General features: G+C 39.8%; 2 protein-coding genes across 9 annotated transcripts; one reads left to right on the top strand and one right to left on the bottom strand.

The window, feature by feature from the left end:
* Nucleotides 1-2,190: 2,190 nt before the first annotated feature.
* On the top strand, nucleotides 2,191-17,922 carry LOC115735064 (TBC1 domain family member 8B). Of its 5 annotated transcripts, none has more exons than XM_030666112.2 (18): nucleotides 2,194-2,366; nucleotides 3,065-3,134; nucleotides 3,491-4,469; nucleotides 4,605-4,732; nucleotides 4,853-4,966; nucleotides 7,466-7,524; nucleotides 7,967-8,033; nucleotides 8,172-8,223; nucleotides 8,323-8,415; nucleotides 8,552-8,635; nucleotides 8,734-9,155; nucleotides 11,174-11,235; nucleotides 11,892-11,961; nucleotides 14,219-14,299; nucleotides 14,386-14,487; nucleotides 16,422-16,546; nucleotides 17,159-17,243; nucleotides 17,677-17,922. In XM_030666112.2, exons 1-18 carry the CDS (start codon nucleotides 2,320-2,322, stop codon nucleotides 17,755-17,757), a joined length of 2,721 nt encoding a protein of 906 aa, XP_030521972.1. In that variant the 5' UTR covers nucleotides 2,194-2,319; the 3' UTR covers nucleotides 17,758-17,922. The 5 variants fall into 5 exon arrangements, 4 of the variants coding, with proteins under 4 accessions (XP_030521973.1, XP_030521972.1, XP_030521971.1 ...); XM_030666111.2 differs by having other exon boundaries at nucleotides 2,195-2,366; nucleotides 3,491-4,474; nucleotides 4,586-4,732; XM_030666114.2 differs by lacking the exon at nucleotides 2,194-2,366 and adding an exon at nucleotides 2,541-2,861 and having other exon boundaries at nucleotides 3,491-4,474; nucleotides 4,586-4,732.
* Nucleotides 17,923-19,149: 1,227 nt separating this feature from the next.
* On the bottom strand, nucleotides 19,150-24,333 carry LOC115735096 (WRKY transcription factor 44-like). 4 transcript variants are annotated; one of them, XM_048271889.1, is made up of 7 exons: nucleotides 24,063-24,333; nucleotides 23,915-23,975; nucleotides 21,538-21,836; nucleotides 21,323-21,454; nucleotides 20,487-21,208; nucleotides 20,197-20,352; nucleotides 19,150-19,712 (listed from the first exon to the last, which is right to left on the bottom strand). In XM_048271889.1, exons 3-7 carry the CDS (start codon nucleotides 21,754-21,756, stop codon nucleotides 19,526-19,528), a joined length of 1,416 nt encoding a protein of 471 aa, XP_048127846.1. In that variant the 5' UTR covers nucleotides 21,757-21,836; nucleotides 23,915-23,975; nucleotides 24,063-24,333; the 3' UTR covers nucleotides 19,150-19,525. The 4 variants fall into 4 exon arrangements, with proteins under 4 accessions (XP_048127846.1, XP_030522033.1, XP_030522034.1 ...); XM_030666173.2 differs by having other exon boundaries at nucleotides 21,538-21,837; nucleotides 23,916-23,970; XM_030666174.2 differs by lacking the exons at nucleotides 23,915-23,975; nucleotides 24,063-24,333 and adding an exon at nucleotides 23,743-23,882 and having other exon boundaries at nucleotides 21,538-21,834.
* Nucleotides 24,334-26,431: the final 2,098 nt, after the last annotated feature.

Raw genomic sequence — 26,431 nt, 5'->3', positions numbered from 1 at the left:
TTATTTCAATTTTCAACAAGTAAAATTAAAAAACTTAAATTGATTACTTTTTACATATATGTTTACCAAACATCATTTCCCTCAAAGTAACTTTCAATTACAGTTTACCAAACGATCTTTGTATTTCAACAAACCCTTTTACGCTAAAGGTGTTTGCCTTTTCCCTGGAAAAGTACACTAAAAGTGCTATAATTTTTATACGGCGTTCACTTGAGTGCCATAACTTGCAAAACGTTCACTTAAGTGTCATAACTTTAAACAATCGTTCACTTAAGTGTCATGTTGACGTGGACGCCGGAAAAGCCGACGTGGCAGCCGGAAGGCTGACGTGACACGTCGGAAAGTTACTGTAGAACGCCGGAAAGGCGACGTGATATGTCGGAAAAATTACTGTAGCACTTAAGTAAATGATTTTGCTCCGACATAGCACTCAAATGAACGATTTTTAAAAGTTATGGCATTTAAGTGAACGTTTTGAAAGTTATGGCATTCAAGTGAACGCCGTACATAAGTTATGGCACTTCTAATGTACTTTTCCCCTTTTTCCCAAAGGCTTTCCTCCAAAGCCAAAACAAACGCACCCAAAAAGTAGGCAATTAAATTTATGGACATGCGTGGAAATGAGCCCACCACCATCAGTGGGTGGAGGAAGCCGCCGCATTTAATGGTAGTGACATGCGGTGGAGGTAGCAACGGGAAAGAAGGAGAAGAAAATCATGAATATTTACATTATTTTCAAATAGTTCTTGTCGGATCCCGTCCCGCAGAAAGTGAAATTCAAATCGAATAATGGTGCTTTTGGATATTCATTAGTCCCTATTCACGTTTTTTATTCATCGATTTAGTGCAGGCTTTGTTTAATCGTAAAGAAAATGATACATTGTAAATAAAAGTTATCACCTTAAAATGGAATGAAAATTATGAGTATTGTGCACAATTTAAGATGGCGAAGAAAAAGACAATGAAAAAGAGTACAATTATGTCGATAGATTGAGAAAGAGAGATTATATTGTGTATTTATATATATTTATTTATCATTGCATAATAAAAGTGTGTTTTCAGTTGAAAATGGAAATAACGCCACACTTAAGGATCTTAGGGCCTATTTGGTTAAGCATTTTCAAAAGACTTTTGGAGCTCTAAAGTCCCTTGGCCAAGTACAAATAGAGTTTGGTTCTTTTTTTGATCAACTTTGAGAAAATGCAATTGCATTTCCAAAAGCACCTAAAGGTCTTTAGCCTAAAGTAGCTCTGGAGGTACTTTAGAAAGTTGCATTTCCGAAATGCAACTATTTTTTTTTTCCTTTTAACTTTGTTACCTCCACCTATCGCCAACCGTAGCCACCCATCGCCGCCCGCCATCGCTTGCTGCCCACCGCCTCCGCCGCTTACCGCCGCCACCCGTCGACCGACGCTCACCACCTGCCGTTGACCATTGTCGCCCGTCGACTACCACTCACCATCGCCATAGCTCGCCGCTCACCACCGCCGACGGTCGATCGCTACTCGTCGAACGCCGCCCATGACTTGCCGCTCACCACCGCCGTTTAACACTCGGCGCTCACTACTACTTGCCGCCGCTCGCCTAGCCCGTTGACCGCCACCCACCGCTCACCACCGCCCCTCGACCGCTACCCGCTGCTCACTGCCGCCTCCCGCCGCTGCCACCCACCGACGGTAGTCGACCTCCCCCGCCGCTCACCATCGCCATAGCCGCTCGTTGCTCACCGCCGCCGCTTGCCACTCGCCGCCGTCCTCGCTGCCGGCCAATTGCCTCCCACCGTTGCACATTGCACATCGACCGCCACCCGCTGCTCATCGCCGCCAACCGTCGACCGCCAATCGCCTCTCACTGCCGCTGCCCACCGCCAGCAATTGGCCGGGAAGTAGTTTATTTTTTTTTTTAAATAGTAAAAATTCTTTTTTTCAAAAAGTAAAAATACTTTACAAAGTGTATTTTTAAGCGAACGACATTTACGTTAAAATTATTTTTCAATATGTTTTTAAAATATAATTTATTAAATATTACTGGCATTTTGAAAATCTCATTTAGCTTAAAGACATTTGTATTTTTTTAAAGATATTTTTCAAAACGGAGCCAATGTTCAAGATGAACAAGTTTGGTCTGCGCCGTGAATAATAAAAATTGCTGGCGTCCAATCAAATTTCAACTTCGAAGTCTGTTGAAGAAGCGAGAAAAGGAAAAAATTGAAAAAGTCTGCTGAAAAGGAAACTCCGTTGCGAGACAAAATCGGAAGAGGAGAGAACAAGAAACACTCTCTCAAGCTCGGTCCAGCTTCATTGCTCGGGATTTGCTGTAATGGCGGAGAAGATCTCTCATCTCTCCCACACATTAGAGCCGAAAAGGTAAGCATCATCTACATGCACTAACGAATTCGTCGTTCGCACTTCAATCGCTGGCACATGTACTCTAGTCACGTCTCCACGCGTCCTTACGAGCTTTGGTTTCGCTCACGGTGCTTGACTGAGTTTCATCTCGTATATTTCCTGGTGTGCTCTTCCCCTGCTTTGACCCTGCATATCAATTCTTTTCGTCGATCGTGCGTGGTTGGTTGGGCGCTGAATCATATCAGTTTGGGATTGCAAGCATTAGCGTTAGTGGAATCTCCCCGGAGTCAGTTCGATTTTGATGTTCTAGTTGGTAGATGCATTGCGGGAGTTGTTGTCTGTAAATGCTGGGCACTTCTTTTGGGATAACTCTTTTTTGATGCTCTGTTGGCTCTGGTGTTGATAGTTTGGTCTAAAAGGGAAATGAGAGCTATGGGCTTTGTGGAATTGAAACTCCTGGTGAAATATGTTGCTGTCTTTGTTGAGTAGGCGCTCATTAGAGGTTGATTCTAGGTGAGTAAGAATGGGTAGCAAATCGTTCTGTAGTGTGACATTATCTATTTCATACCAATGTCATGTCAAGTGCAGTGCGTGGTCTTTTATCTCTAGAATCAGTTTCCTGAATGTCCTTTTTAAGCTAACCAGTTGCAACTCCGTTTATAGTTAGAATCTCTTCTCGGGGGATTTTAAATCAAATTGTGCATTGATTTCAACAGGGATGCATATGGGTTTGCTCTAAGGCCTCAACACTTGCAAAGATATAGAGAGTATGCTAATATTTACAAGGTAACTGCCTTTTCAGGTTACTTCTTTTTGGAGTAAAGCAGATGGTATCCTCTGTTTTGAATTTGACATGATCTGTCTATCCATCCCTAAGTTGTGAAGCGGATCCTAATTAACATTTGGTGCCGTCTCCTGTCTAAGCTGGTTAAGATGGCAGACCTACATTTTGTCACTGCGAAAAAATCTTATAAGCAAGATTAGTTATAAATCTTAGGAGGTCTCTAAAGCATTAAAGCTTACTAAGTAAAGTGTGCTTGAGCTTTAGTTGAAATTCTCAATGAGACACTTCCAGAGAATTATCCTCTAATTTAAGAATGAAGATAAGGCTTTGCATGCTTAGTTGTAATATTCCCTGTCAGGAAGAGGAAGACGAAAGATCAGAGAAATGGAAAAACTTCCTCGAACAACAAGCGGACACAGCTCAAAATTGCTGGTCTCAGAGATTGCATAAGGAGAGTTTGCCAAGTGGAGTAAGTGAGCACAGAGACGGGACGGTTTCAGACAGGCCTGCGGAAGGGGATGATCCAAGTGACAACAAGCCTTCTGATAGTCGAATTGGAAGTAGCCCTGAAAGGGAAGTTCATTCCACAGAAAACTTAAGGTCTAGGGAGCACAAAGACAGGACGGTTTCAGACAGGCCTGCTGAAGGGGATGATCCAAGTGACAACAAGCCTTCTGATAGTCCAATTGGAAGTAGCCTTGAAAGGGAAGTTCATTCTACAGAAAACTTAAGGTCTAGTGAGCATAGAGACGGGACAGTTTCAGACAGGCCTGCGGAAGGGGATGATCCAAGTGACAACAAGCCTTCTGATAGTTCAATTGGAAGTAGCCCTGAAAGGGAAGTTCATTCTACAGAAAACTTAAGGTCTAGTGAGCACAGAGACGGGACGGTTTCAGACCGGCCTGCAGAAGGGGATGATCCAAGTGACAACAACAAGCCTTCTGATAGTTCAATTGGAAGTAGCCCTGAAAGGGAAGTTCATTCTACAGAAAAACTAAAGTCTGATAAGGTGCCAAGATGGGCAAATATTAGACCAGTCCTCGGTGCAATTGAGAATATGATGAGTTTCCGTATCGAGAAAGCAAAAAATGTGGAGGATGACTTGAAAGGTGTAAATGGTGCTCATCTTCCAACAGTTGATGAAGTAAGTCACTTGGGACAAAATTCTGAAGACGATAGTGAGGGAGATGTCGAAATTGATGAGGCATCAAATGGCAGTACCCATTCGTGCAAAGGAGAAAGAGCTGCTAGTGAAGGGACGCCCTTGGAATCTTCTTTCCCGTGGAGAGAAGAACTAGAATGTCTTGTTCGAGGAGGAGTACCCAAGGATCTAAGGGGTGAGGTAAACTTGGCAACTTTTACCATGTCTACAATATTTACGAGCTATTGTTACCCGGGAGCTTGTTATATCCCTCTGAGAAAATGCTGTCTTCACCACAATCATGTGTTTTAGGTATGGCAAGCCTTTGTAGGTGTAAGAACACGTCGAATAGAGAGATACTACCAGGATTTGCTGGCACGAGAAGCTAGTGATGACGAGGGGAAAGCGCTTGACAATTCATGTGATGTACAACAGAAATTGAAAAAGCAGATTGAGAAGGTCATTAGATGCATGCAATGGACTTTATCCTTCAGTCTTTTAAATTTGTAGGTGCCATTTCTTTTGCTTTGCATTGCCATGAAGGATTTTCCTGAGCTAATTATTGTTCTCTTTTTGCAGGATATACCTCGGACATTCCCAGGACATCCTGCTTTAGATGAGAATGGCAGAAACTCATTGAGGCGATTACTTATAGCATATGCACGACATAATCCCTCTGTTGGATACTGTCAGGTAGTTATGAGGTGAAGCAGAATCTCATTGTAAAATCCTGCTTTTTTTTAGGGATTTATCTCCATATACCATGTTGCCACTGTTGTCCCGTGAACTTCATCATTAATAATTCTCTTAGTTGTAATGAAGCAATTTTAATTTCAGCTTGATATGTTGCTGGTGTTTGCTTTCTCGTCGTACTGTATGGGACATTTATAATCCTTCCACTCTGATGCCATTTTTTTTTGGCATTCTGTCTAAGATTTAAATTGTGTATTCCGGACCTTTGATACCTAAGTATCTAGAATTATGGACAATGACGTGACACAACCAATAAAGTCTTACACTTGTTCAGTTGTCCTCCCATTAGTTTTAATTGTTTTTGAATAAGATCTTAAGTTTCCAAAATATTGTCTTGCCGTTTTCAACTGGGTTGTATCTTGATAGTTAATTGAATAACTGTAATATTTCTCTCTGTCTTTTGCTCGTCTTCTTCGGGAAATCTTAAAATTATGAAATGACATCAGATATAAGTGAAACAGGTTGATACAACGGCAACATTAAAGCCTTATCTGGCTAAGTAGGTTTGGCTATGTGAATCCCGTTATGCCATTAGACTTGATTTTGAATGAAGGCTTCTCTAAGCTCTAGGTGGTTTAAATCTTTCCTTATTGTCTTCTTCCACATCTTTTTTCGGTTTTCTTGCCCTTTCTAACTCAAGTTTCCTTTCCTCAATCACATCTCCTCACTGAAGCATTTGAAGGTGATAGAGCCTACAATATAAGTTGTTTGTGCCCTAAGCAATAATGATAACACCGAGTTGTGATGATTGGCTGTTGTGTTGATTTATAACTCAAATGGGAGCAGTAAAGGAACAAGATCCTTCTCCAAAAACAATTAGTAGCATTATCTATTCGGATCTGAAATCTCTTAGGATTGTAATAGGTTTATGTATTTACATTTGGAGTAGAATATCAGGTTGCCTATTTCCATCATGTTTGTAGATTAGATATTTTTTGTTACTGTTAGGATTATGATTTATAGAATATTTGATATGTATGGCTGCAATTATTTCAATCCCATATATTATCATGGATATTATTGAAATTTGGTAAGATTTTTCTTTTGAGTAGTGTCATGTGATGCAATTCTTATGGAACCCTAGGTTTGACGGTTGGGAAGCCCTAGGTGATGCTTGAAGTAATTCACTTGTTTTAGTGAACACATCATGATTAATTACTCCTCCTATCAACAAAAAATTCGAAATGCCTCGACTTATTTTATAATTCATTGGGATTTCTCTTCAAATTTTCTGTCGAACCGGGCTCATTACTTGGGGAAATTATTTGCCAAAATTAGAAGGCCGTCAACTTGATCAAACCATAAAAACAACCTTCCCTGATCTTATTCTCATTGGAGCCACACTTACTTTTTTATCGAATAGATACATTTCTAATCCGTCTTTCTCGTGTGTGTCTGCACATCCATCACAGCATTCTCGTCCCTGCTACACTCATTTATGCACATGCGAATGCTTAACCATCCAACATTAGATGCCACGAAGCATTGTCAGTTTATTTGCTGTCTAACTGATTTATCCCTAAGCTTATGCAGCATTCAACAATCGCACAAAACACCAGATGCACTTCACTTCACGTTTTGGATATGTCTTGTCAACTCCTACATCATCAGTGCAAAAAGATAAGGACTTAGAGCTCATTCTCGATTCAACTCTTATTGTTATAGGGTAGTCATCCATTGATCCACTAGAATCCTCCAAGGAAGCTCTCTAGATTCCTGTCACATGCTTTCTCTAAATCTATAAAGGCCATATGCAAATCCTTTTGGAGTCCATCTACTTTTCGGCCAACGTTTGTAACAGGTAAATAGTCTCTATGTTAGATCTTCCTTTTGCAAAACAAATTTGACTGTTTAAGATTCATCTCTTTTTTCTTAACTCAAATTTGGTTACTCTTTCCCAAAGAGCCATTAGATGGGCCATTAGTTCAATCCCTTTGTAGTTGTAGATAGGAACCAAAGTGCTTTTTCTCTGCTCATTAGGCATCTTCTTTGATCTGAAGATTTTATTAAAGACGGTTGCAAGCCAAAATATACTGATCTCCCCATTGTTTTCATTCTAAGAGCTCTACAACTGAGGAGCGTGAGGTACTTGAAAGTTCTCTATTAATAAAACTTTTATCTTTTAAAAGTTTTGGTAGTTTAGCTAAGGGCCAAAATTCCTATTTGTTCGCTCTAGATGACTATTGTAAGTAACTGTCCGTCATTGTTTAAAGGATTTAGGTAATGCAAATTACTCTTAGTATAAGCTCTGAGAGAAGTTAGAAAATTGTTACTCTGTGGTCTTCATTGCTTTGTGGGGTTGGACTTTAAGGCTGGGTTTGTTCTCACTGCATGATATGTAGATCTCGAGAAGATTTTGCACCTTTAATGTGCTTTAGTCTTGTCAATTTAATAATATCTTTTTTGCCTTCTGCTCACATGTTTATGTAATGTTCTCAGGCAATGAACTTCTTTGCTGGTTTGTTATTGCTTCTGATGCCTGAGGAAAATGCCTTTTGGTATGTTGTGGAAGTTAATCTCTTGTACTTTTATTTTTACCTTTTTGGGGAATTTCACGAAGGTTCAAAAAGTTTGGCACTTAATTCCCAGAATGCAATTCATTAAATTCCCTTCACTGCACTTTGATGGGCAACATATGCAAGCATTATTCGTAGCTTTTTATAACTAAGATTAAGCTTGAGCAACCTTATAATGAAAATGGATTCTTTGGTGACTAGAATGTATCCTCTTAAACATCAGGGACTAAGTGAAAGGATTTGGTAAATGACAAGTTTTGTTATTATCCGTGTTCTTTCCTCTTCAATCAACTTGCCTATAAAAAGTAAGAGGAGACTGGGAGTGCTAAATCTTCTCTGTTAATGGAAGTCATCGTTACTACTACGACTAACTATTTCTACTGAAAACAGCTGCCTCATTTTTAAGAGATCTGTAAAATTTCAGGGCTTTAGTAGGCATCATTGATGACTATTTTGGTGGGTACTACACAGAAGAAATGATAGAATCTCAGGTGATCACTTATCTGAGTACTTTCACGAATTGACAATGTTCACCACTAATACTGAGAAATCTTGTTGACATTGTCAAGCAATCATTTAGAAAATATATCCTCAGGGACTCATTTTCTTTTGCGTATACATTTTTCAAGGTGGACCAACTCGTTTTTGAGGAGTTGATGCGGGAGAGGTTTCCCAAACTGGGTTGGTCTTCTTTTGACATTTAAAAGACATGAATGATATTTGAGATTTTAACGTAACATGGAGCAGATTTTTTTCACTTCATTTGTGCTTCTTGTGCAGTTAATCATCTGGATTTCTTGGGAGTGCAGGTGGCATGGATCTCCGGGCCATGGTTTCTTTCAATTTTTGTGAATATGCTTCCATGGGAGAGCGGTGAGAAATCGAGGATGTGAAAATTATGCTGTAACATGCGAGATAGATGGCAACTGAATTGTTATATAGTGCTTACAAAAAGCTTGAACAACTCAATTTTTTTAATAGATACTTAGGAAAATCTTCTTTTTTACAGTCCTCCGAATATGGGATGTGCTTCTATTCGAAGGGAATCGCGTAATGCTTTTCCGAACTGCTCTTGCTTTGATGGAGTTGTATGGTAAAGCAATTAATTATGGTATTTGGTGGTATACTATTGCTCGAAATGTCATGTTCTGTCCCTTCCTGCAGAGATCTTATTGTCTCTAGTTTTATCAGGTCCTGCAATCGTCACAACCAAGGATGCTGGTGATGCAATAACTTTGCTACAATCTCTTGCGGGTTCCACATTTGATAGTAGCCAACTTGTTTTGACTGCTTGCATGGGTTTCTTGGCCATAACTGAAGCTCGACTCCATAACTTGAGAGAAAAACATCGTCCCTCTGTCCTAGAGGTGGTTGAGGAAAGATCAAGAAAGGGACGAGTGTGGAAGGACTCTAAAGGGCTTGCCACGAAACTATACAGTTTTAAGCACGATACTCCATCACTTGTCAAAGAAACAAAAAGCATTGAAAGGCCAGAAGATGTAGCTGCGGATGCAGATGCGTCTCATTTGGACAATTCCTCCCACCTGGAAGATCTTCTTGGTGGCTTGGCTGTTGATTCAGAAGTTGATTCTCTGCCAGATCTCCAAGAACAGGTACTTTTCTGGATAGAAAACCATGTTTTGTAGTTGCCCAATTTTACTAGATCCATTCACAAATTGTGCCCCATTTATACTGTAATGTCTATAGACAACAGATATATTTTAGTGCCGTAACATAAAAACCCGCGACTCTAACTAATAGCCACTTCATCAAAGAAAGGATACTGATAAGACTAATGCTAGGGACACTAAATCTCGTCTGGTGTTGTTAAAAGTGCTAGTTTCTCTTAAGGCGCTTGGACCCCCCAATGCTTTAGATCTTGGGTGCCAAGTGAGGTGCTTGCCTGAGAGAAGCGAGCGCTAGGTAGAAGTTTGGTAGAATCCTTCAATAAATAAGATGAGGTCTTTCCATGATTTATAATAATTAGGACAAAACTCCAATTATCTTATGTAATGCAAAAAATTCCTACAGAAGTGTTAGAAAGTCTAACCCAAAAGTTTAAGCTAATAAGTGGAGGGAGACCACATGAATATAAAGAGCGTACAAGACCCATTTACAATTGAGGTGGGACAACAACAACAATTTCGACACTCCCTCTCACGTGCAAGCCGGATTACGAGCGACGCATGAAAATTGATTAATGGGCGATGGACACACATTTGTGGAAAGGGATAACACCGGCTCTGATACTATGTTAGGAAGTCCGATCCAAAAGCTTAAGCTAATAGTTGGAGAGAGATCACATGACTATAAGGAGCATACGGGACCCATTCACAATTGATGTGGCGAGAAGCATTCAGGAAGCTTTTACCTGTGTGATTATTTTGGCTTTTTCCTCTTTGGTTTGTAATGGTCCATATCATCCTCATCCGGGCTCTTAGGCGAGCACTTGGAGCACCTTCGACAACACTGGACTTATCTACTTAATTGGTTTTCTAAGAGCTGTGGCGCTCTGTCAGTGATTAGTAAAATTAGCCTGCCCATTTGAGAACTCAGCATGGACTTACCACATCAGCCTGTGGACCAATTTAGTATACCGGCCATACTATTTTTATCATTATTCTACTGATAAATGTCTGTTTATCGTTCAGACTTCACTTTGTCGGTGGACTTTCACAAATTATGTTTTTGTACCAAATGGAATGAAGTGGTGATTTCATTTATGCAGTAGAAAGTCAGGAGGGAATATTTGAATATGAGATCTTTAGCATCATGAAATCTTAACTCTATTTTTCTACTGTTCACTAAAGTTAAAACGATGTTGTTTTTCGTCATCGTTTTTATTTTAGGCCTCTATAAACAGTATCTCCAAATATTGTACTCCACTATAGGTATACCGTTTGAAGAAATGAAAAGATAAGTCACTTATTGGTTCCCTTCTTTGGATTGCTTATACATCAATAACCTGCTTAATTAAGGTCACAAAACTAATTTACTAATTTAATGCCTTGTCCTGGTTGGAGGCGTTCTGCTTAATAGATGCATATTAAACAACTAAGCAAACAGAGTGTTGAGCTACGCTAATTACAAATCTGTTAGCCAAAGTTATTCCCCTTTATGACGAAAGGAAACTGTACAGCAGTTCTTAAGAGAAGCATATTTGATGTTCTCAACCCCCAAGTCAAGTAGGATAAGAGTTTTAACATGCCACAAAAGGTTGATAATTGTTCTGCTTCCAGTCATGCTCGAGTGGCCATACCTCTCCGCTGCGGATCATCTGTCCATGCTAGAAGCATATTTGATGTTCTCAGCCACCAAATCAAGTAGGATAAGAGGTTTTTTTTTTTTTTTTGGTCGAATGGATAAGAGGTTTAACATGCCAAAAGAGGTTGATAATTATTCTGCATCCAGTCATAATATGAATGATCATGTCCGTTACTGTGCATCCTAATCTAAAAGCTTAGAAGGTTCGCTACTTTAATAGGTAATTATAGGTGATGCAGGAAGGTTTCTAGATACTCAATTTCATTCTGCTTTAATTTAGTAGTATTGTTCTTTTTATAAAAAGACAGGCTGTTCTGCACAAGCCCTCTAGAGTTCCAGCGACCAACAGGTTCTGTGCGCTGCGCAGGTTGTTTGGTTGAAGGTTGAATTATGCAGGTTGCTGGAGGAGAAGAGATCTGCCATACTCAGGTTGGTTGCTCTCAACACATCTATAGATCTTGCACCATCATGTGTGGTACAATTATAGCTATGACATGGTATAGATAGCTGACCTGGAACTAAGAAGTTTTCTCCTTGAAAAAAGTTTTATGCTTTCATACGCCTGTCTTCTTTCTTTTTTGCTTCTGGCTGAAATACTGATGAAAACTTGGATTTCAGAATGGTTTTGAGATGCCAACCATTTCTAGAGTCCTGGGTTTTCTACGGTCTTGATCATTATTGTATCTGCTTGGAGAGTTACTCCTTTGATAGACACTAGCACTAAGTAACTACACATTGAGAAAATTACCATCGCCTTTAGGCACTCACTGTCAAGGGATACTATGTTGTGGCTTTTGGCGCGTGATGATAGACATACCTCGTTGGCCCTACCTTTTGTCTGCCTTTCCATTGTATCGGTTGATTCACCCCTTTGTAACAACTAGATGTAAATGACTTATTTAGCTCCTGGTGATGATGACTCTAAATATTGTTGAGCTTCTTAAACGTGACATTTAATTATAGAGATTGAGATCAATAAAGTTATACTTGCAAGTAGTTTCCGTTCATTTAGTATTTGCTTCACTTTGGCACGAGCTATTCTGTGATATACTAAATCATTTTTACATTGTTGTGTTATTATAAAGAGCGGAGGAACTGGAGACCGCGCTTATGGAGATGGTGCAGCAGGACAATCGGCTTCAATTGAGTGCGAGGGTACGCTCAATTAACATAGATAATCTTTTTCTTTATCGTATTTTGAGTCTGGCTCTGCATTAAACATATTTGTGAGGAGCTCTATTTGATCCAGTGTTGGATTAGAGAAAAATGGGTAGAATGAAGCTTTGTGTTGAGCACATCACCCCAACGATCTAATCCTCTCATTATATTAAGAAAATTTCCAAAACCATCTCCATATTTTACGTTCGCATCAATTTGCATCCTAAGTTTTTAAAAATTCAATTCGCATCTCCAAACGGAATGGCCAAATCCAAAAATACCAATCTCCCCTCAATCTCATCCAAACCTTAAACCATTCCTCACTCCTCCTCTCTCACTCACTCTCTTTCTCTCTCTCTCATCGTTGGTCTTTCTCTCTGCTGTGGGCTCCCAGTATAGAGCCCAACATATGCCATGACGCCCCCAGTTCCGGCCGACGGCTCGCTGCCACCAACCCAGGCCAAGCCCTCTGTGCATCTCTCTCTCTCTCTCTCTCTCTCTCTCTCTCTCTCTCTCATGCTCTATGCATCTCTCTTCTTAACTGCGACCAAGGTCGACCAAGAGTATCTGGTTCAAACTCAATAGATTTGAATTGAGCTCGATGTCGGCAGAGTTCAACCGATTTCTCCAGTATTTGGGTTGAACTCAACAGATCTGAGTCGAGCTCGATGCCAGCGGAGCTCCACAAACATGGGTTGTGGCTCAGCTGGGGCGACGGTTGGCAGTGAATGGCAATGGCACGTAAGGCATTGGCAGCGGTGTGAGGAGAGGGGTTGAGCAATGGTTGGGTTAGGGTTTATGAGTAGATTTGAAATGGTGGCAGGGGTAAATGGGAAGGAGAATGGAAAATTCGTAATTAGTATCGGATGTTAGATGCAACTTGTGATGTTAGTTGTCGGTTTTCAAAACTCAAAATGCAAATTGATATGAGGTTGTTATGCGTAGATACTTTTTGGTGAAAAGGAGAGAAAAACACTCAATTACACCCTTACCAAAAAAAAAACACTCAATTACACCTGTTAATAGCAACATTGATGTACTTTGACCTTAATTTCTGTGGCTTATTAATTTTGATATTCTTTTAGAATAACTGATAAAATGAAATTGACCCACGTGAAAATTTTACATTAACATATTTCATCATATCATAATCTAGTAAAACGTGGTACAAAAGTGCAACATTTTTCATTTGTTCTAATTGACTTTAGAATACTGATAACTCCAAAACGAATCAAATTTTTAAACAGAGTTCTTTAAAAATCGTTCATGCGCGGGAGTTACTATAATATAATGCTGTACTTTGGTAAAATTTGTGGCATTCTTACAGTTTAAGATGTACACTAACCGCTATTAGTCTGAGTCATAATCTTGCTTACGCAGAGCTTAAATCCAAAGGAATATTGGTCTTTCAAGCATCTATATGAAATTATGACTGCTGTACGTAAGGTCTCTTTAGCTGGAGCCGTTGGATCCCTTGTTAATATGAGGTCAATTTACTCTCAACAAAAAGGGACTTTTTCACCAGAAATAAAGGAGCATAAAAATAATCTAATCAAGATTCAATTTAATGAAAATGGTAAAAAGTAAGAGATCTTCTTTTAACCATCACATCTCCTCCTTTCCTTGGTAAGATGATAAGAAAAATGGTAATCAGCCGATTATACCTCCTTGGCATAATCTTTTGCTTGGTTGTTAATGGAAACTAAAAATGCACAGGACAAAAAGAGGAAATTAGATAAGATTGTGACGCATGTCACTATCTTTGATCAAATAGGATTTGCTTTTAGAAGATCCAGAGTTATATTGAGCTAGAGAAACTGATATATGTTATCCTTATTGCCAGTTTGTCTATCTCTCTCATGTCCATCAAGGCTTCTGTTTGATTGCAATCCAGCCTAAGTGTATTTAAATTTTCTCTTTCGTAGAGGTTCCTTGGATGTAATCCCCACAAATTTGATCATAAAATGCAGAGTTTTTCCGCTATTTGGAGTTTCTTACGTCTCTAGTGAGTGCACTGGTATCGGCAAAGTTCAGATAGCAACTTCTCGATCTTTCATGAAATTCCTCTGAGAAGCAACACCTTCTGACCACAGTGTCAATGAATCTCACCTTATTTCCATCTCTTGATATACGCCAATTTCCTTGGTGTATCAAGTTTTTGTATATGTCTGCTTTTCCATCTTTTGGCTCAATAGAAGTCTTTAAGGGTCACTTCTTTAATAGGTTTTGTCCCTCCCCTCTTCTCTGGTTTTAGATGGAGCAGCTGGAACAAGAGGTTACTGAACTAAGGCAAGCCCTTGCTGACAAGAAAGAACAAGAAACGGCAATGCTTCAGGTTCTCATCGAATGTCTCATTTGCATAGAGAGTAAAAGTTCATGTGTGTAAGACTTCTCATCACATAAAATTAGTCATACTTTTAGGTCCTGATGCGGGTAGAGCAAGAGCAGAGGGTAACTGAAGATGCTCGCATTTGTGCGGAGCAAGAAGTTGCTGCTCAGAAATATGCAGTTCATGTACTTCAGGTTGATCTCTGCATGTTGTCTATGTTCATTAATTAGATAATATTTGATCCGGTGCGTGTGGAAGTTCATGAACTCCTGGTGATTATACAGTACTTTTAGAACTTAAAATGAATCTTTCATATGGTCATCATTTTGGAAGCTGTGGATTTACTGCCAACACCCGAGCCAAGGTTTTTTAATATTAGGGAAGGCCCTAGCCTCTCCACCAAAGACATGCTACCAATGATAGGATGTCTTATATTGTTAATTCATGTTGCTAAACCATAATTCGATAGATGAATAAGTGAGAGAGCCAAGAAAAGGCAGAGATAGGTGAACGATGGCATATAGGGGGACTAGAAGACAAAATAGGTTGGTAAAACTAAAAATATATATATGGAAGGAGAAGAGGTTAAGAGCATGAAAAGATTAATGCATTTGAACCACATTATAATGGATAGTTTTGTCTTGTTATGAAGATATTCCTTAGTAAATTTGACTATGGAATCATCTTGTATTCATCAGGGAGGCATTTGAGACTTTTACAAATCAAGCAAATGGGATATTTGCTCTTAGAAAAGAGTCATTTTAGACGTTTATTTTTGGGGCGAGGACAAAAACTGAGATAGCTATAAAACTTGTGAAGCTAAAAGGACCCAATGAAATCTGAAGACTTCTCAGAATACTTTAATAGACATGACTCTATCATAAATTTGCCAACAATAACAACTAGATGTAAAGAAGCAAAAAACATGAGTCGTGTGCATTTTGGATGTCATTCTCCTGTGCGTTGTAATAGTAAATTGCTGTTTTTTTGTGCATATTTAAAGCATGAGTAGAATTTATTAAAATGGTGGATTATGTGATTCCAGGAGTAAAATTTGTGTCTCCCATAAATGTAAACTAGTTCTTGGAAAACAGAGCTAAAAGGATCTTAGAAAACCTTTTATATATATACATAGAAGTCCATGGGATGCTATTGCTCCATATTTCATTCTTGTCAGAAGTTCAAATTTGGGAAGCCGCCACTTAGCTTCATAAAGATTCTTCTTCTTGTCATTGTCATCATCATCATGTCATTGTTGTCGCTGCTGCTTCTGTCTGTTCAAAATTTGGAACTTCTACTTATTGTTAGGCTGTTGATTTTTTACCGGGGTGACAAATTTCAAATAGCTGGAGCTGATAAGGATAGTCCAAAAATAGTGGGCTATTTCATTTATGAGCATGCATGAAGGAGTCAGATGCTTCTTCTATTCTTTTCCTTGGCGCAGCTGGGCCATCTTGGACTTGAACCAAAGACTCCGACAAAATGCCTAATCGTTCGCTACAAATACAAAAATGTAACTAAATAAAATAACAATAATTTTTCTTTAGGCTCCACTTAATAAGTGAATTTTAATTCAAAGGAAAAAAAGCGTGAAGCTTGAATAACTCACTCAAAATACCCTTAAAAAGAAAATCGAGGGTGAAATTGAATTCTTTCTAAGACTTCTTTAGAAACCATCTAACGACCGAACAAATGACTATTCATGATTCCCTAATTGAATCAATTACATATCAGCTCCAAACTAGAGGCATGTTATGGTAAAACTTCATTTGAAACGATGTGGTAGAAAGCAACGCGCAACTTGAAGGACATGATCAATTGTGGATTCTTACATCCACTCTTTTGATTATATAGGAATGAAGGTGCTCTTGGCTCGACATCCTTTGTTCCACTAGAACCCTCATTTTTTCTTGGGTTGTAGTGTAAACAGTATGTGATGTATCTCGAGTAGAAAGTATTGATTTATTTCTCAGGGCAAGGATCTAGGGTTAGTGACAATTAATAAGTTCCATTCATTTCATATACATTTGGTGTCATTGACATAAGAGATGTCGTTTCTAATCTCTATTATTTTATTTCGATTTGCTACTTTTACTGCATGTGTTGTAACCACTAGGACATCATGCAGGAAAAATATGAGATTGCTATGATTTCCCTGGCTCAAATGGAAAAGAGGGTGGTCATGGCAGAATCCATGCTGGAGGCCACCTTGCAGTATGAATCTGGCCAGAATAAAGCACAGCAGTCTCCAGGGTACATGAGTGACTCACATAACGTCACCTTTATGTTTGCATATGCACTCTTTCCTCCCTCCTTGTCCCCTCTTTACCATCCATCATCGTTTCTGGATAGTCACACAAAATGGACTCATTTTTATTCCAACACGTGGTGATCCACAAGTGAACGTTTGGATACACGTATTACTTGTGGGGAGTGTAGACAGAAACGCGTCATCTCTCATTTTGTTATCCAAGTAATGCTGTAAGGTGCTTCACCCTTAAAAGAGAGAGATTATAAAGTCCAGTGGGAAAGTAGAAGTGTATAAATTATCATGCACCTGTCCGGTCTTCCTCTACTCGTCTTCTTTTCTTTTGCTCTGCCTTGGGTTGGGGGTCTCTCACAAAGACCACAAATTTACCAAGGAAGATGACATATAGCACAGCTCTAATGTTCTGAACTTTTGACTGATGATGTCTCTAAAGGTTTATTTATGTTAATACCGCACTCCTGAAATGAAGTGGCGACTCTATCAACATGTGAAGTGCCTATAAACATACCTTGCACAAGTAAAGGAGAACATAATTTTTTTCTCATCAAGCGTTTTGCTTTCAAGTGATTTGATGCCTAACAAAGGTAGGCTTGTAGGTCTGCCCGCAGTCAGAGCTCTGCGCAGGAAACTCCCGCAAGAAGGATAGGCCTTTTTGGACTTGGCTGGCGTGACAGAAACAAGGTGCTCATTTTATTGTGTACCTTAAGTTTTTCCTGCCTGATAGGCAAGGATTGGTTTATCTGAAAGGAGAGCAAGAGGACCAACTATTTCTCAAGCCTTCTTTACATCCGAGTCCTCTTAACAATCAATGCCCACTTCCCATGAATACTCACCAAATCTTGCACATTTGTTCATGAAGTTCTACACAGAACCACGGCAATTTGTTGTACTTTTTATCCCATCCGGCTTTTGTTCTTGTCTGCGCCACATTGAACATTTCTTGTAAAATGCATCTACCTCAGTTGTGGCGGTATTAGGATAGTTCTTTTGCTTGCTTTTTTCATGCTCTCATTTTTCTTTTATTTTACTCTCTCTCTCTCTCTCTCTCTCTCTCTCTCTCTCTCTCTCTGCACACTTGCAATTTCCTCATGAATTTAATGTTTCTTTTTGACAGGGAAAACCGAGCGTCGAGGAGTCCTGTGAGAGTCCACAGAAAGAAATTACCAACAGAGAGCTGGAACAACAGCCTAAATAGAGGTGACATGCTGGTTTTGGTATTCCATTGATTTGTAATTGATCTCCCAAACAATTTTTTGTCACAACATTCTTCACATAATAATAATTACAGTTTCACTTAACAATTCCTTCACTGCTCAAGAACAATGGATGCATTTTTGTGTATCACCTCTTTTTTCTTCCATACTCCTCGTTCTAGCTGCAGTTGAATCTTTCTGATACGCCCCATGCATGACACTCATTAGAAAGAATAAATGCTAAGTCCTTATCATCTTCTCTTGCATCATGATGATTATGGGACCCCCACTGGCAAATAGTAATCAGGACTATCATCAGCGTTTTCTTCAACCTGTGCATCATTTATATGACCGTAGGACCAGTGTGCTACGAGTGAAAATCGTTGAGAAAAGTTTTTCACGTAGTGACCATTCCGGGCGAGCCCTATGTATTGAGGCAATTTCTGGCTTGTGCACGGCATTGATATGATTTGTCAAGAACCGGCCTGGATCTGTAAACACATACCTAAAAGGAGTACTAAGTGATCACTGTTTGGTGGTAGTTCTTTACTTAAAAATGCGAAGTCGCAAGCTCTCTCCTCCTACTAGACGTGGGGTTTGAGCGTTGGCCTGTAAATCCATGAAATTCAGGTCTAGAAGATGTTCGGTAGGAGAAATTAGTTCTATAGCAGTTGTATTTCTTTTTCTCTCCTTCTTTATTTTCCATTATATTATATAAAAAAATCATAACTAGCTACATGAAAAAAGAGATCACTGCAGGATAGCAGGATAAAAATTTCTTGATCTACAGGAGATGTAATATAGCCGCGCAATTCTATGCATCCAAGACTATCCCTCCGGCCGATAAAGGGCTCTTGGAAAGTGTCATTGCAGCGAATACTAAAGCACGTTGATTGTCAGTAAGAACGTACATTATTCTGGCATCTTTGCAGCTCAATACCTTGTTTCATTCTTAAACAAAATTGGCCGGATGATATTCCGAAGGATTTCCTGAAATACTAACTTAAGATACTGAACATTCATTGAAAAGTCTGCAAAAAAAATAACGAGAAGCGCCTCGGTTAATCAGACGGCTCCATCCACATGCAGTGTGCCAAGGATGGGCTCAACTTACTCCGTTCGGATAGCTTGATCCCTTCTTATATTCAGAGACTTTGCTCTTCATTCATTGCTGGATTTTATTGAGGTCTCATTGATACTACCCAGTCGATGTTATGATGCTTGCTAAAGGCTGCAGGCATTCATGGGACCACGTTTTCCCCTAAATAACCATAACACATTGCACAATGATTTGGTTACTTAGCAGCAGAATAGTCTATGGAATGCTGAAATTCTAGGGGCCATCTGGATCAGGAGCATAAATGAGAAGACGAATAAAAATTTGGCCAGTTACATCGCTTCTCAACCTGAATATGATTAGCACCTATGATTAATCCAAGATACTGAACGAACAATTCATGGCTGACAACATATTTTGACAAAACTTTTAGTAAGTTTGGAAGAGAACTTGCTACAGGTGGGCTATACACTGAAATGTTGACGAGGACAAATGAACTTAATATCTGAAAGGAAAGAAATCAAGGGAAGAATTCTTATCAAGTCAAAGCTAACATCAGTTAAAAAAAGTTCTTCCAGCAGGTTACTGGAGTGACCACTCTTCCTTTCAATGCCTTGAGTCGACCCTTCCTCTTTTCAAGCTCTTGTTTGACTTGTTCTTTCTTCTAGTCCTCTGCCCTTCATAATGCTGTCAGATATCACTTCAGGTAGCAGTTAAGGCTTATCTTTACTGGAGGTCGCTTGCAGATCGGACTCTGAGCCTGCCGTGTTGGTACTCCTGAGCGGCATCTCATGGTTATGTTTCCCCTCATATGTTGTTATAAAGGCTCTCGGATCATCTGACGCTCTTTCGACGTGTTTCCGCACGTTGCACTTGAGACTGGTGCATCTGTAGTAGCTTCTGTTGAAAATGAAATACCGTCTCATGAGATTCTGTGAAAGAGACCTCTCTTATTCCTCTTTCAGCTATTCTCCACACCTGGTGTGCATTGCCATTTATAAACTAGAGTTTGAAATATCTAGTTATTCAACTTTTGTCTCGATTAACAAACTACAAAGACAGAGTACTGATCTCTTAAACTTTCAATGGATAGCATAAGTTCAGTTGTTCAGTAGCTAAGTTCTAGCCTAGATTCGACCAAAAAAAAAACATGTTCTACTAGCGTAGAAACTAGTTCTCACAATGACCATCCTTTCCAGAGTGATAGGATATTGATCAACCAGCAACACTTGAGCCCATGTAATTAGTTGTGTCCTTAAAATAAACCATCGTGTCAAGTGTTCATAAACTAGAAAAATGTAGATTCCAGAAATCTCTAAAACACGTACTATTCGGTTTCGGAATGTATTCAAATACAGGTTATACTACATGTTCAAAATCTCACCTGGGATACGGGTTTCCTTTCACAACCTTTTGGCCGTACTTCCTCCACCTAAATCCATCGCCTACAATCTCCGAATCTGTTGAATTTTGCACAGCGCGGGGTTCTTGTATTGCTTCGCCCGAAGTGCCCGGTTCATTCAATTGATTCTCACTTTTCCTATAAGAAGAATTCATTAGTCAGAACAAATGATGTGATACTGATAAAGAGGTTGCCCATGTGGGAAAACAAGACTAAAAGAACGGCTAATCTGGAACCTTCTAAGCTAAAGGCCGATGCTCGCTTAAGCTAACCTTCTCTTATTCTTGGGCTCATCATCCTCCATTTCCAACTCCTTGCTTCCATCATCGTATTCCCCGCTAATACCGCAAGAATTGTCGGGTGTCCCACCACCAGCAATAGGAGAGACATTTGCGATAGGATCATAGGCTGGGGGACCTTTCCCGTGGGAAGTCAGGAGTGCAAGATTCTTGTTCTCTACTCTACCTTCGGAGCATTCATCCCTTTCATTCGGGTGACCACTATTGTTAAGGTTCATGCTGTCTAAGCCAGACCCTTCCAGTACATTGCCTAGCGCTTGTGTTCCTGAAGAACCGCGTTTCGGAGGCTGAGGCTTCGGATGGTTGTGCTCACCTTTATAGACGATTTCTGCTATCTGGCCATCGGGAGACCTCTCGACCTTTTTCTTCACCGGGCAGTTTGGGTGCGTGCATTTGTAGTAACTTCTAGGATACTCACTTCCCTTGACTTGCTTTTGCCCATATTTCCTCCAATTATATCCATCGTACGAAGGGCGATCCACATTCAGAGCTGGTAAAGTTCTTGCATCTTCTTCCATGTTCTGAGAGGCCAATCTCAAGGGTTCGCTCGTCCCATCCATATCTGCTTGTGTAGAGACACTCCGATGAAGATTTCCCCTGGGCTGTGATCTCGAATTGTGTTTGTCCTGCAGTTGAGATTTAACTCGTGCTTCGGCAACTGACGATGTTTGTTGGTGAGCCGTATTGAAGCTTCCCTAATGAAAAAACAAATGATATCCTTCTAAATTAGATAAGAACCAGGTATAACACGGTTTTTCTGGAGCTTGAAATGGCCTCTGTCATAGGATAAATGCAATTCAGGTACTGACCATATTAGCCAAGAGCGAGATGGTTGACCTTGAGACAAGCTTTGCCAACGGTTTGTATATTATGGTAGGTTTTTCATCCGAGTTTAAATCCATATCAGTGGAATTGCCGGTTGCTGTTCCAGACACTTCTGCCTGAATTTGTCTGATTCAGTCAATCTTAAAATCTCTAGAGGCTGAAATTAAGAAGAATCGTATCCACAGAACAAACGTGTCACCTGGGATGAATTCACTGCAGTTGGAACTCGATTTAGCACCGGCTTAAACCTCACTGTTTTGGGTCTAATGGTGGCAACTGCAGATTCAGTGCATGCATCAGGTGGCGAGGAATTAATGGCACCAGCAAGGAGCTCCGAGAAGGATTGAAAATTCGAGCCAGTGGGTCGTGAAGCAACTGGCTTTGCGATCACAACTCTGTCTGTCTCTTTCGTCTCCATCTCCGATTAATGGATGACTTTGTCACATTTTTCTTGGGTTATGTGGGAAGTACTATTCCCTTCCTGGACGCAATCATCCTGAGCATAGATCACAGAAGTTATGTGCTAGGAAAAAGAAATAGATCACTGAAATTGAAATGATTTCTCTGAGTAAAGCTTGATATTCTTCCAATGATGTCATAAATCTCATAATATAACAGAAAGATGAACTGGAAGACAAACATGATCCAGAGTCATTACTGCGGTGGGGCAAACAGCAGTATGGAGTCAGTTTGGTAAGGACTATAGAGTTGCAGACAGAGACTATCCAGACAGATTTTCTCTAACACTACTTTTAAATGAATTCTAGTTGATTTATCAAAGTTTTGTGCCTCCATCAATGAGGCAAAATGAATGATTATCAAAATAAATAAGCCATGCGAACATGCTTTACTCCACTTCCACTTAACACTGGTACACTACTACAGATTTCAATCTCTATGGAAGCATCGCTCTTTCGATCATGTTTAGCCACTAATACACTCGTTGATTGTCCAAGTTTGTTCTACATCTTTTCGTCTCTGCCATTTCATTGGCCCTACTATTTGCACTCCTCACTGTAGAGAGCTTAACCTCTTCCGGCTTGGATTCTTCAATAAGCAGTTGTCCCACAACCTTGAAAACGTCTTAATTATTCATTCGATCTCGGTAAACATGGTTTCATCTTCCCAGCCTTTAAAGTAACATAATTTCTTTGGACAGTATTTCTCCAACAACACTTTAAGCCAAATAATCCCTCATGTAACCTTTCCAAAATAATGTACAATAGCTTAAAGAGAATACAATACTTGCACGTATAGTTTTTTTTTTTTTCTTTTTTATCAGCCAAATTTTGCTCAGACAAACAAAAACCAGCAAACTAGACATTGCGGTAGGTAAAACAAAAACCAAAAATTTGCCACACCAATGTGGTTATAAAAGAAGCCGAAAAGAAAGGCAAAAATGGATGGATTTCCCATTCAAAACCTAGTGCACAGTCATCTTAACTAAATAAATCAGTCCACTAGTTGAGAAGTGTGATTCTAGCCTAAGAACTCAACTGATGAAAACTGCAGCTGAACAAAAATGTCTTTCCTTGGCCAGCGAATTGTGAATTCATCCCAGAAATGAAATTGAATTTTTCCCTGACTTCCTCAACTTCTTGGCTAGTCATTAGTAGCCTAGCTAATACCGCACTCGAGATTTTTTGAGAGTATAAGGGCACAATCAATTGGTACAGCTATCTATTACTTTTCTCTGTAAAACTCCCCTAGATTGTAAGGGTGCAAAAAACTGGTTTACAAAATTAGTACAAAGTGACGCGACAAAAAATGTAAGTGCGTGTCCGAACGGATGCCCGATATTCAAGCACAAAAAGAAGTACGTCGCTCCAATTTGTAAACCAGTCTTTATACACCTTCATGTATCTTCATACTAAAGTTTTGGCCTGTGTGGACATATATTTTGATTGAGGGTTTGGGTTGCAAAGGCCTCAAGCACAGCTGCCACCAACTCATGTCTGGAAATCAAGCCACAATCGGTCGTACAAGCTTTTTGAAATCAACTGCAGAAAGGAGCCTCCTCCTTAATAGTGAACACTTTATTCATCACTTGGCAAGCAAATTAATTACCAAACAAAATTATGGTACTTTGTTTTTCTACACTACACCCCTCAAAACTAACAAGAAAAAAATAAATAAATAGAAGATTTAGCAAGTAAATCTAATCCTTTTAGAGTTCTTACAACGAACTAAAATGTCTGTGTGTGTGTGTTCTTTTCTTCTGACAAAGCGAACGCAAATTTGCACCAAATAACTGGAAAATGGAAAAAAGAAAGAGATTCAAAAAGATGACGAGAAGTTATGTCAACCACCCACTACAAGAGAGAGGACAAAAAATTCCCATTTGCAGAAACTGCGGTTGTTTCTAAATCTCACCATAAGCAAAAGAACACACCACGACACAAACCTCTTCGCAAGACGAAGCGGATGACAAACGAGGAAACCCAAACATCCTCGAGAGACGTAGCAACGACAAGAACAGGCAAACCCGTACGTACAGCAAAAGCAGAAGAAGACCCAGATTCTAATCTCGAAACAACTTCACTGCAGGTAAGTGAAGTAGTGATGGGACTAACCTGGGAAGACGACACTGTGCTCTACAATAACTCGAGGAGGCTCGGGCCTTCACTCTCCTCTGCACTGGATGAGAAAACGCGAGAAACTAGAAAATCATTGGATCCAATTAAATCTAGAAAAGTAATAAAAACCATGCACAGAAAGTTTTACCTTGGAGATTCAGAAACCGGGAAAACGGTGCAACACGCGCGCAGAAAGAGAAAGCTTATGTACAGCGCGCAAATTAAGGGGGAGAAAAGAAGAAGAAGAAACAAGCTTGGCGAGCCCTTTTGGACAAGGAACAAGATGCTCTTGAACAACCCAAAGAACTCTGAAGAGCGTTCCTGTCTGGTTTTTCTTTCAAATTTACGTCAGATTTTCACCCTTTTTGGTGAAACCAGAGAGAGAGAGAGGGAGAGAGAGGGAGAGAGAGAGAGAGAGAGGGGGGGGGAATGGGAGACAGTTCACTCTTTGAGACGGAAGGAAAGTTTTCAGCAGAAAAAAGAGAGGAGAACAAAAGATAAAAATGAACAAAATGCAAAGTTAAGTTATCTTTTTCTTAATTATTTTTTTTTCTCAATCTGGTGCAGCAGCGTTCCAACGACATGGTGGGATTCGCGTAGTTTTTCTCGTAGCAGGTTTGGCTTGCACAAAATACATCGTCTTCTGTGGGTCCCCCCCGACGTTTATTAAGCAACGCCATTGGTTGTCGGGACCACGGATGACGAAACGCTCTCTGTGTAGTCAGTCATGTCTGCTTGCGTTTTTGGCAATGAAGCTTTCTTGGTATTGACAGGACGGCCCATCTCTCTCTCTCTCTCTCTTCTCGCTGTTGACTCTACTGTCATCGAAAAGCCGAGACGGCTTGAAATAATTCCTCAGGCCTCGCGTTGCATCAAAAATAGAAACTCCTAACGACGGCGCGTCCATCACAAGCGCCACCGGCACGTGGGCGGAGCTGTTAGAGTTGTGCTCGTTTTCTCGCGCCCTCGTCTTCGAAGGAAAAAGCTTTGAGATTAGCTATATGCCCGACGTGGTAAACCAAAGAGGTTATAGAAATAATCCTTACTAATAATCTCTCGATCTATTTAAAGAGTGTGAGCTAAAAGCCCGAGCGAGCGAGTAGTCTAAGTATGAAATAATTTATATTCGATTGTGTGAAGATTCGAATGTCCGTTTTGGGTGGTGTCATACCCGTTCCATAATCACTAGGCATCCCGAGTGAATTAATTTTCTTTTTTATTGATTATATGACAAATCAAATTTCGACAATAACATCGTGAGGCATCAGACAATGTCTCTAACGTCGTATCTCTTTTAACTTTAAACTGTGAGTATCGTGCAACATCAAGCTAGCACAACACGATCCAAAAGCGTGCTGACTCGAATGATCCGCGATCAAAACGAATAATGTCGTCCTGTCGGTGCACCCCCGGGTGGGATCACGCCTTTACAACAAAAGTATCATGCCCTAAAATCAGCAGGATGTATCGGTGCACAGCACAGGTGACGGAGGGATGCATAGAGGAAGATGACTGACCTAACCCTGAATTATTAGATTGAGATGTTGAAGGGAGAAGGGTATTATAGTCAAACCATGCACATTTGCAGATCATGTACTATTTTTTTTTTTTTTTTTGGCGAGGGAATGATGCAGGATTCTCCAGTATTCCCACTCAGAATGCTTACCTTTTAGGAGGGAATGAGCCAAATTAGCTTTTACACGCATGCATCATGCATGCAAAAGCAGCATTGAGGTCTGTGCACTGCCATACCATATTTCTCGGAAGTAACCATTCTATTTTCGAAAGCTATTTCTAATTAGAAATAGCCTTTTCTATTCATATTTCCTGGATAAATTTCTGAGTAAAGAAGCGCATTCGATAACGACGCAATGCCAAAGTGACGGAGACCGCACGCGAGAGAGGGAGTGAAGAGCGAGAAGAATTCTTATTTTTGTTCCAAAAATAGAAAAGTAGAAAATTTCTATTTTTCATTTTTGTTCCAAACCTATTTTTGAGATCAAAATTTATTCCAAAATGTTAAAAAAAATTGAAATTATTTTACCAAAAAAGATTTCTGTTCTCGGGAACAGAAAAATAAAATGATTATCATTCGCGCCCTTACTTTCGAAACTCGTCCGTCAAGACCAACCATTGAAATGCATTTCTCTTTGAAAACTAAAGTAACAAAACTTTAAACACTAAACAACAAGAGCTAATTAAATACATCTGGAAAATGCACCCACCCATGACCTTAAAGCTGAAATTCTGCACCAGTAAGCATGAAAAATCCCAGTCGCTCTAGAACTCGGTGTAGGCCAAGTGGTTGCAACTTGAATCAATCCAATTGAAATTTTCCATTTATTTATTTATTTTTCCTCGTGATTATTAATGATGATTGTGATTGGACGGTGGCCTTTGCCCATGAATCTTTCCTTGCCCGATGAGATGATCCTCAAAAGCACTTTGCATAATTAAAGAAGGATTCATGATATTCATCCCTAATTTCGACCATTGCATGCATAATTGAATTAAAAA

The sequence above is a fragment of the Rhodamnia argentea genome, chromosome 10 (assembly GCF_020921035.1).
Source record: "Rhodamnia argentea isolate NSW1041297 chromosome 10, ASM2092103v1, whole genome shotgun sequence".
NCBI classification, from domain to species: Eukaryota; Viridiplantae; Streptophyta; class Magnoliopsida; order Myrtales; family Myrtaceae; genus Rhodamnia; species Rhodamnia argentea.
This window is presented reverse-complemented; position numbering and strand designations above follow the sequence as displayed.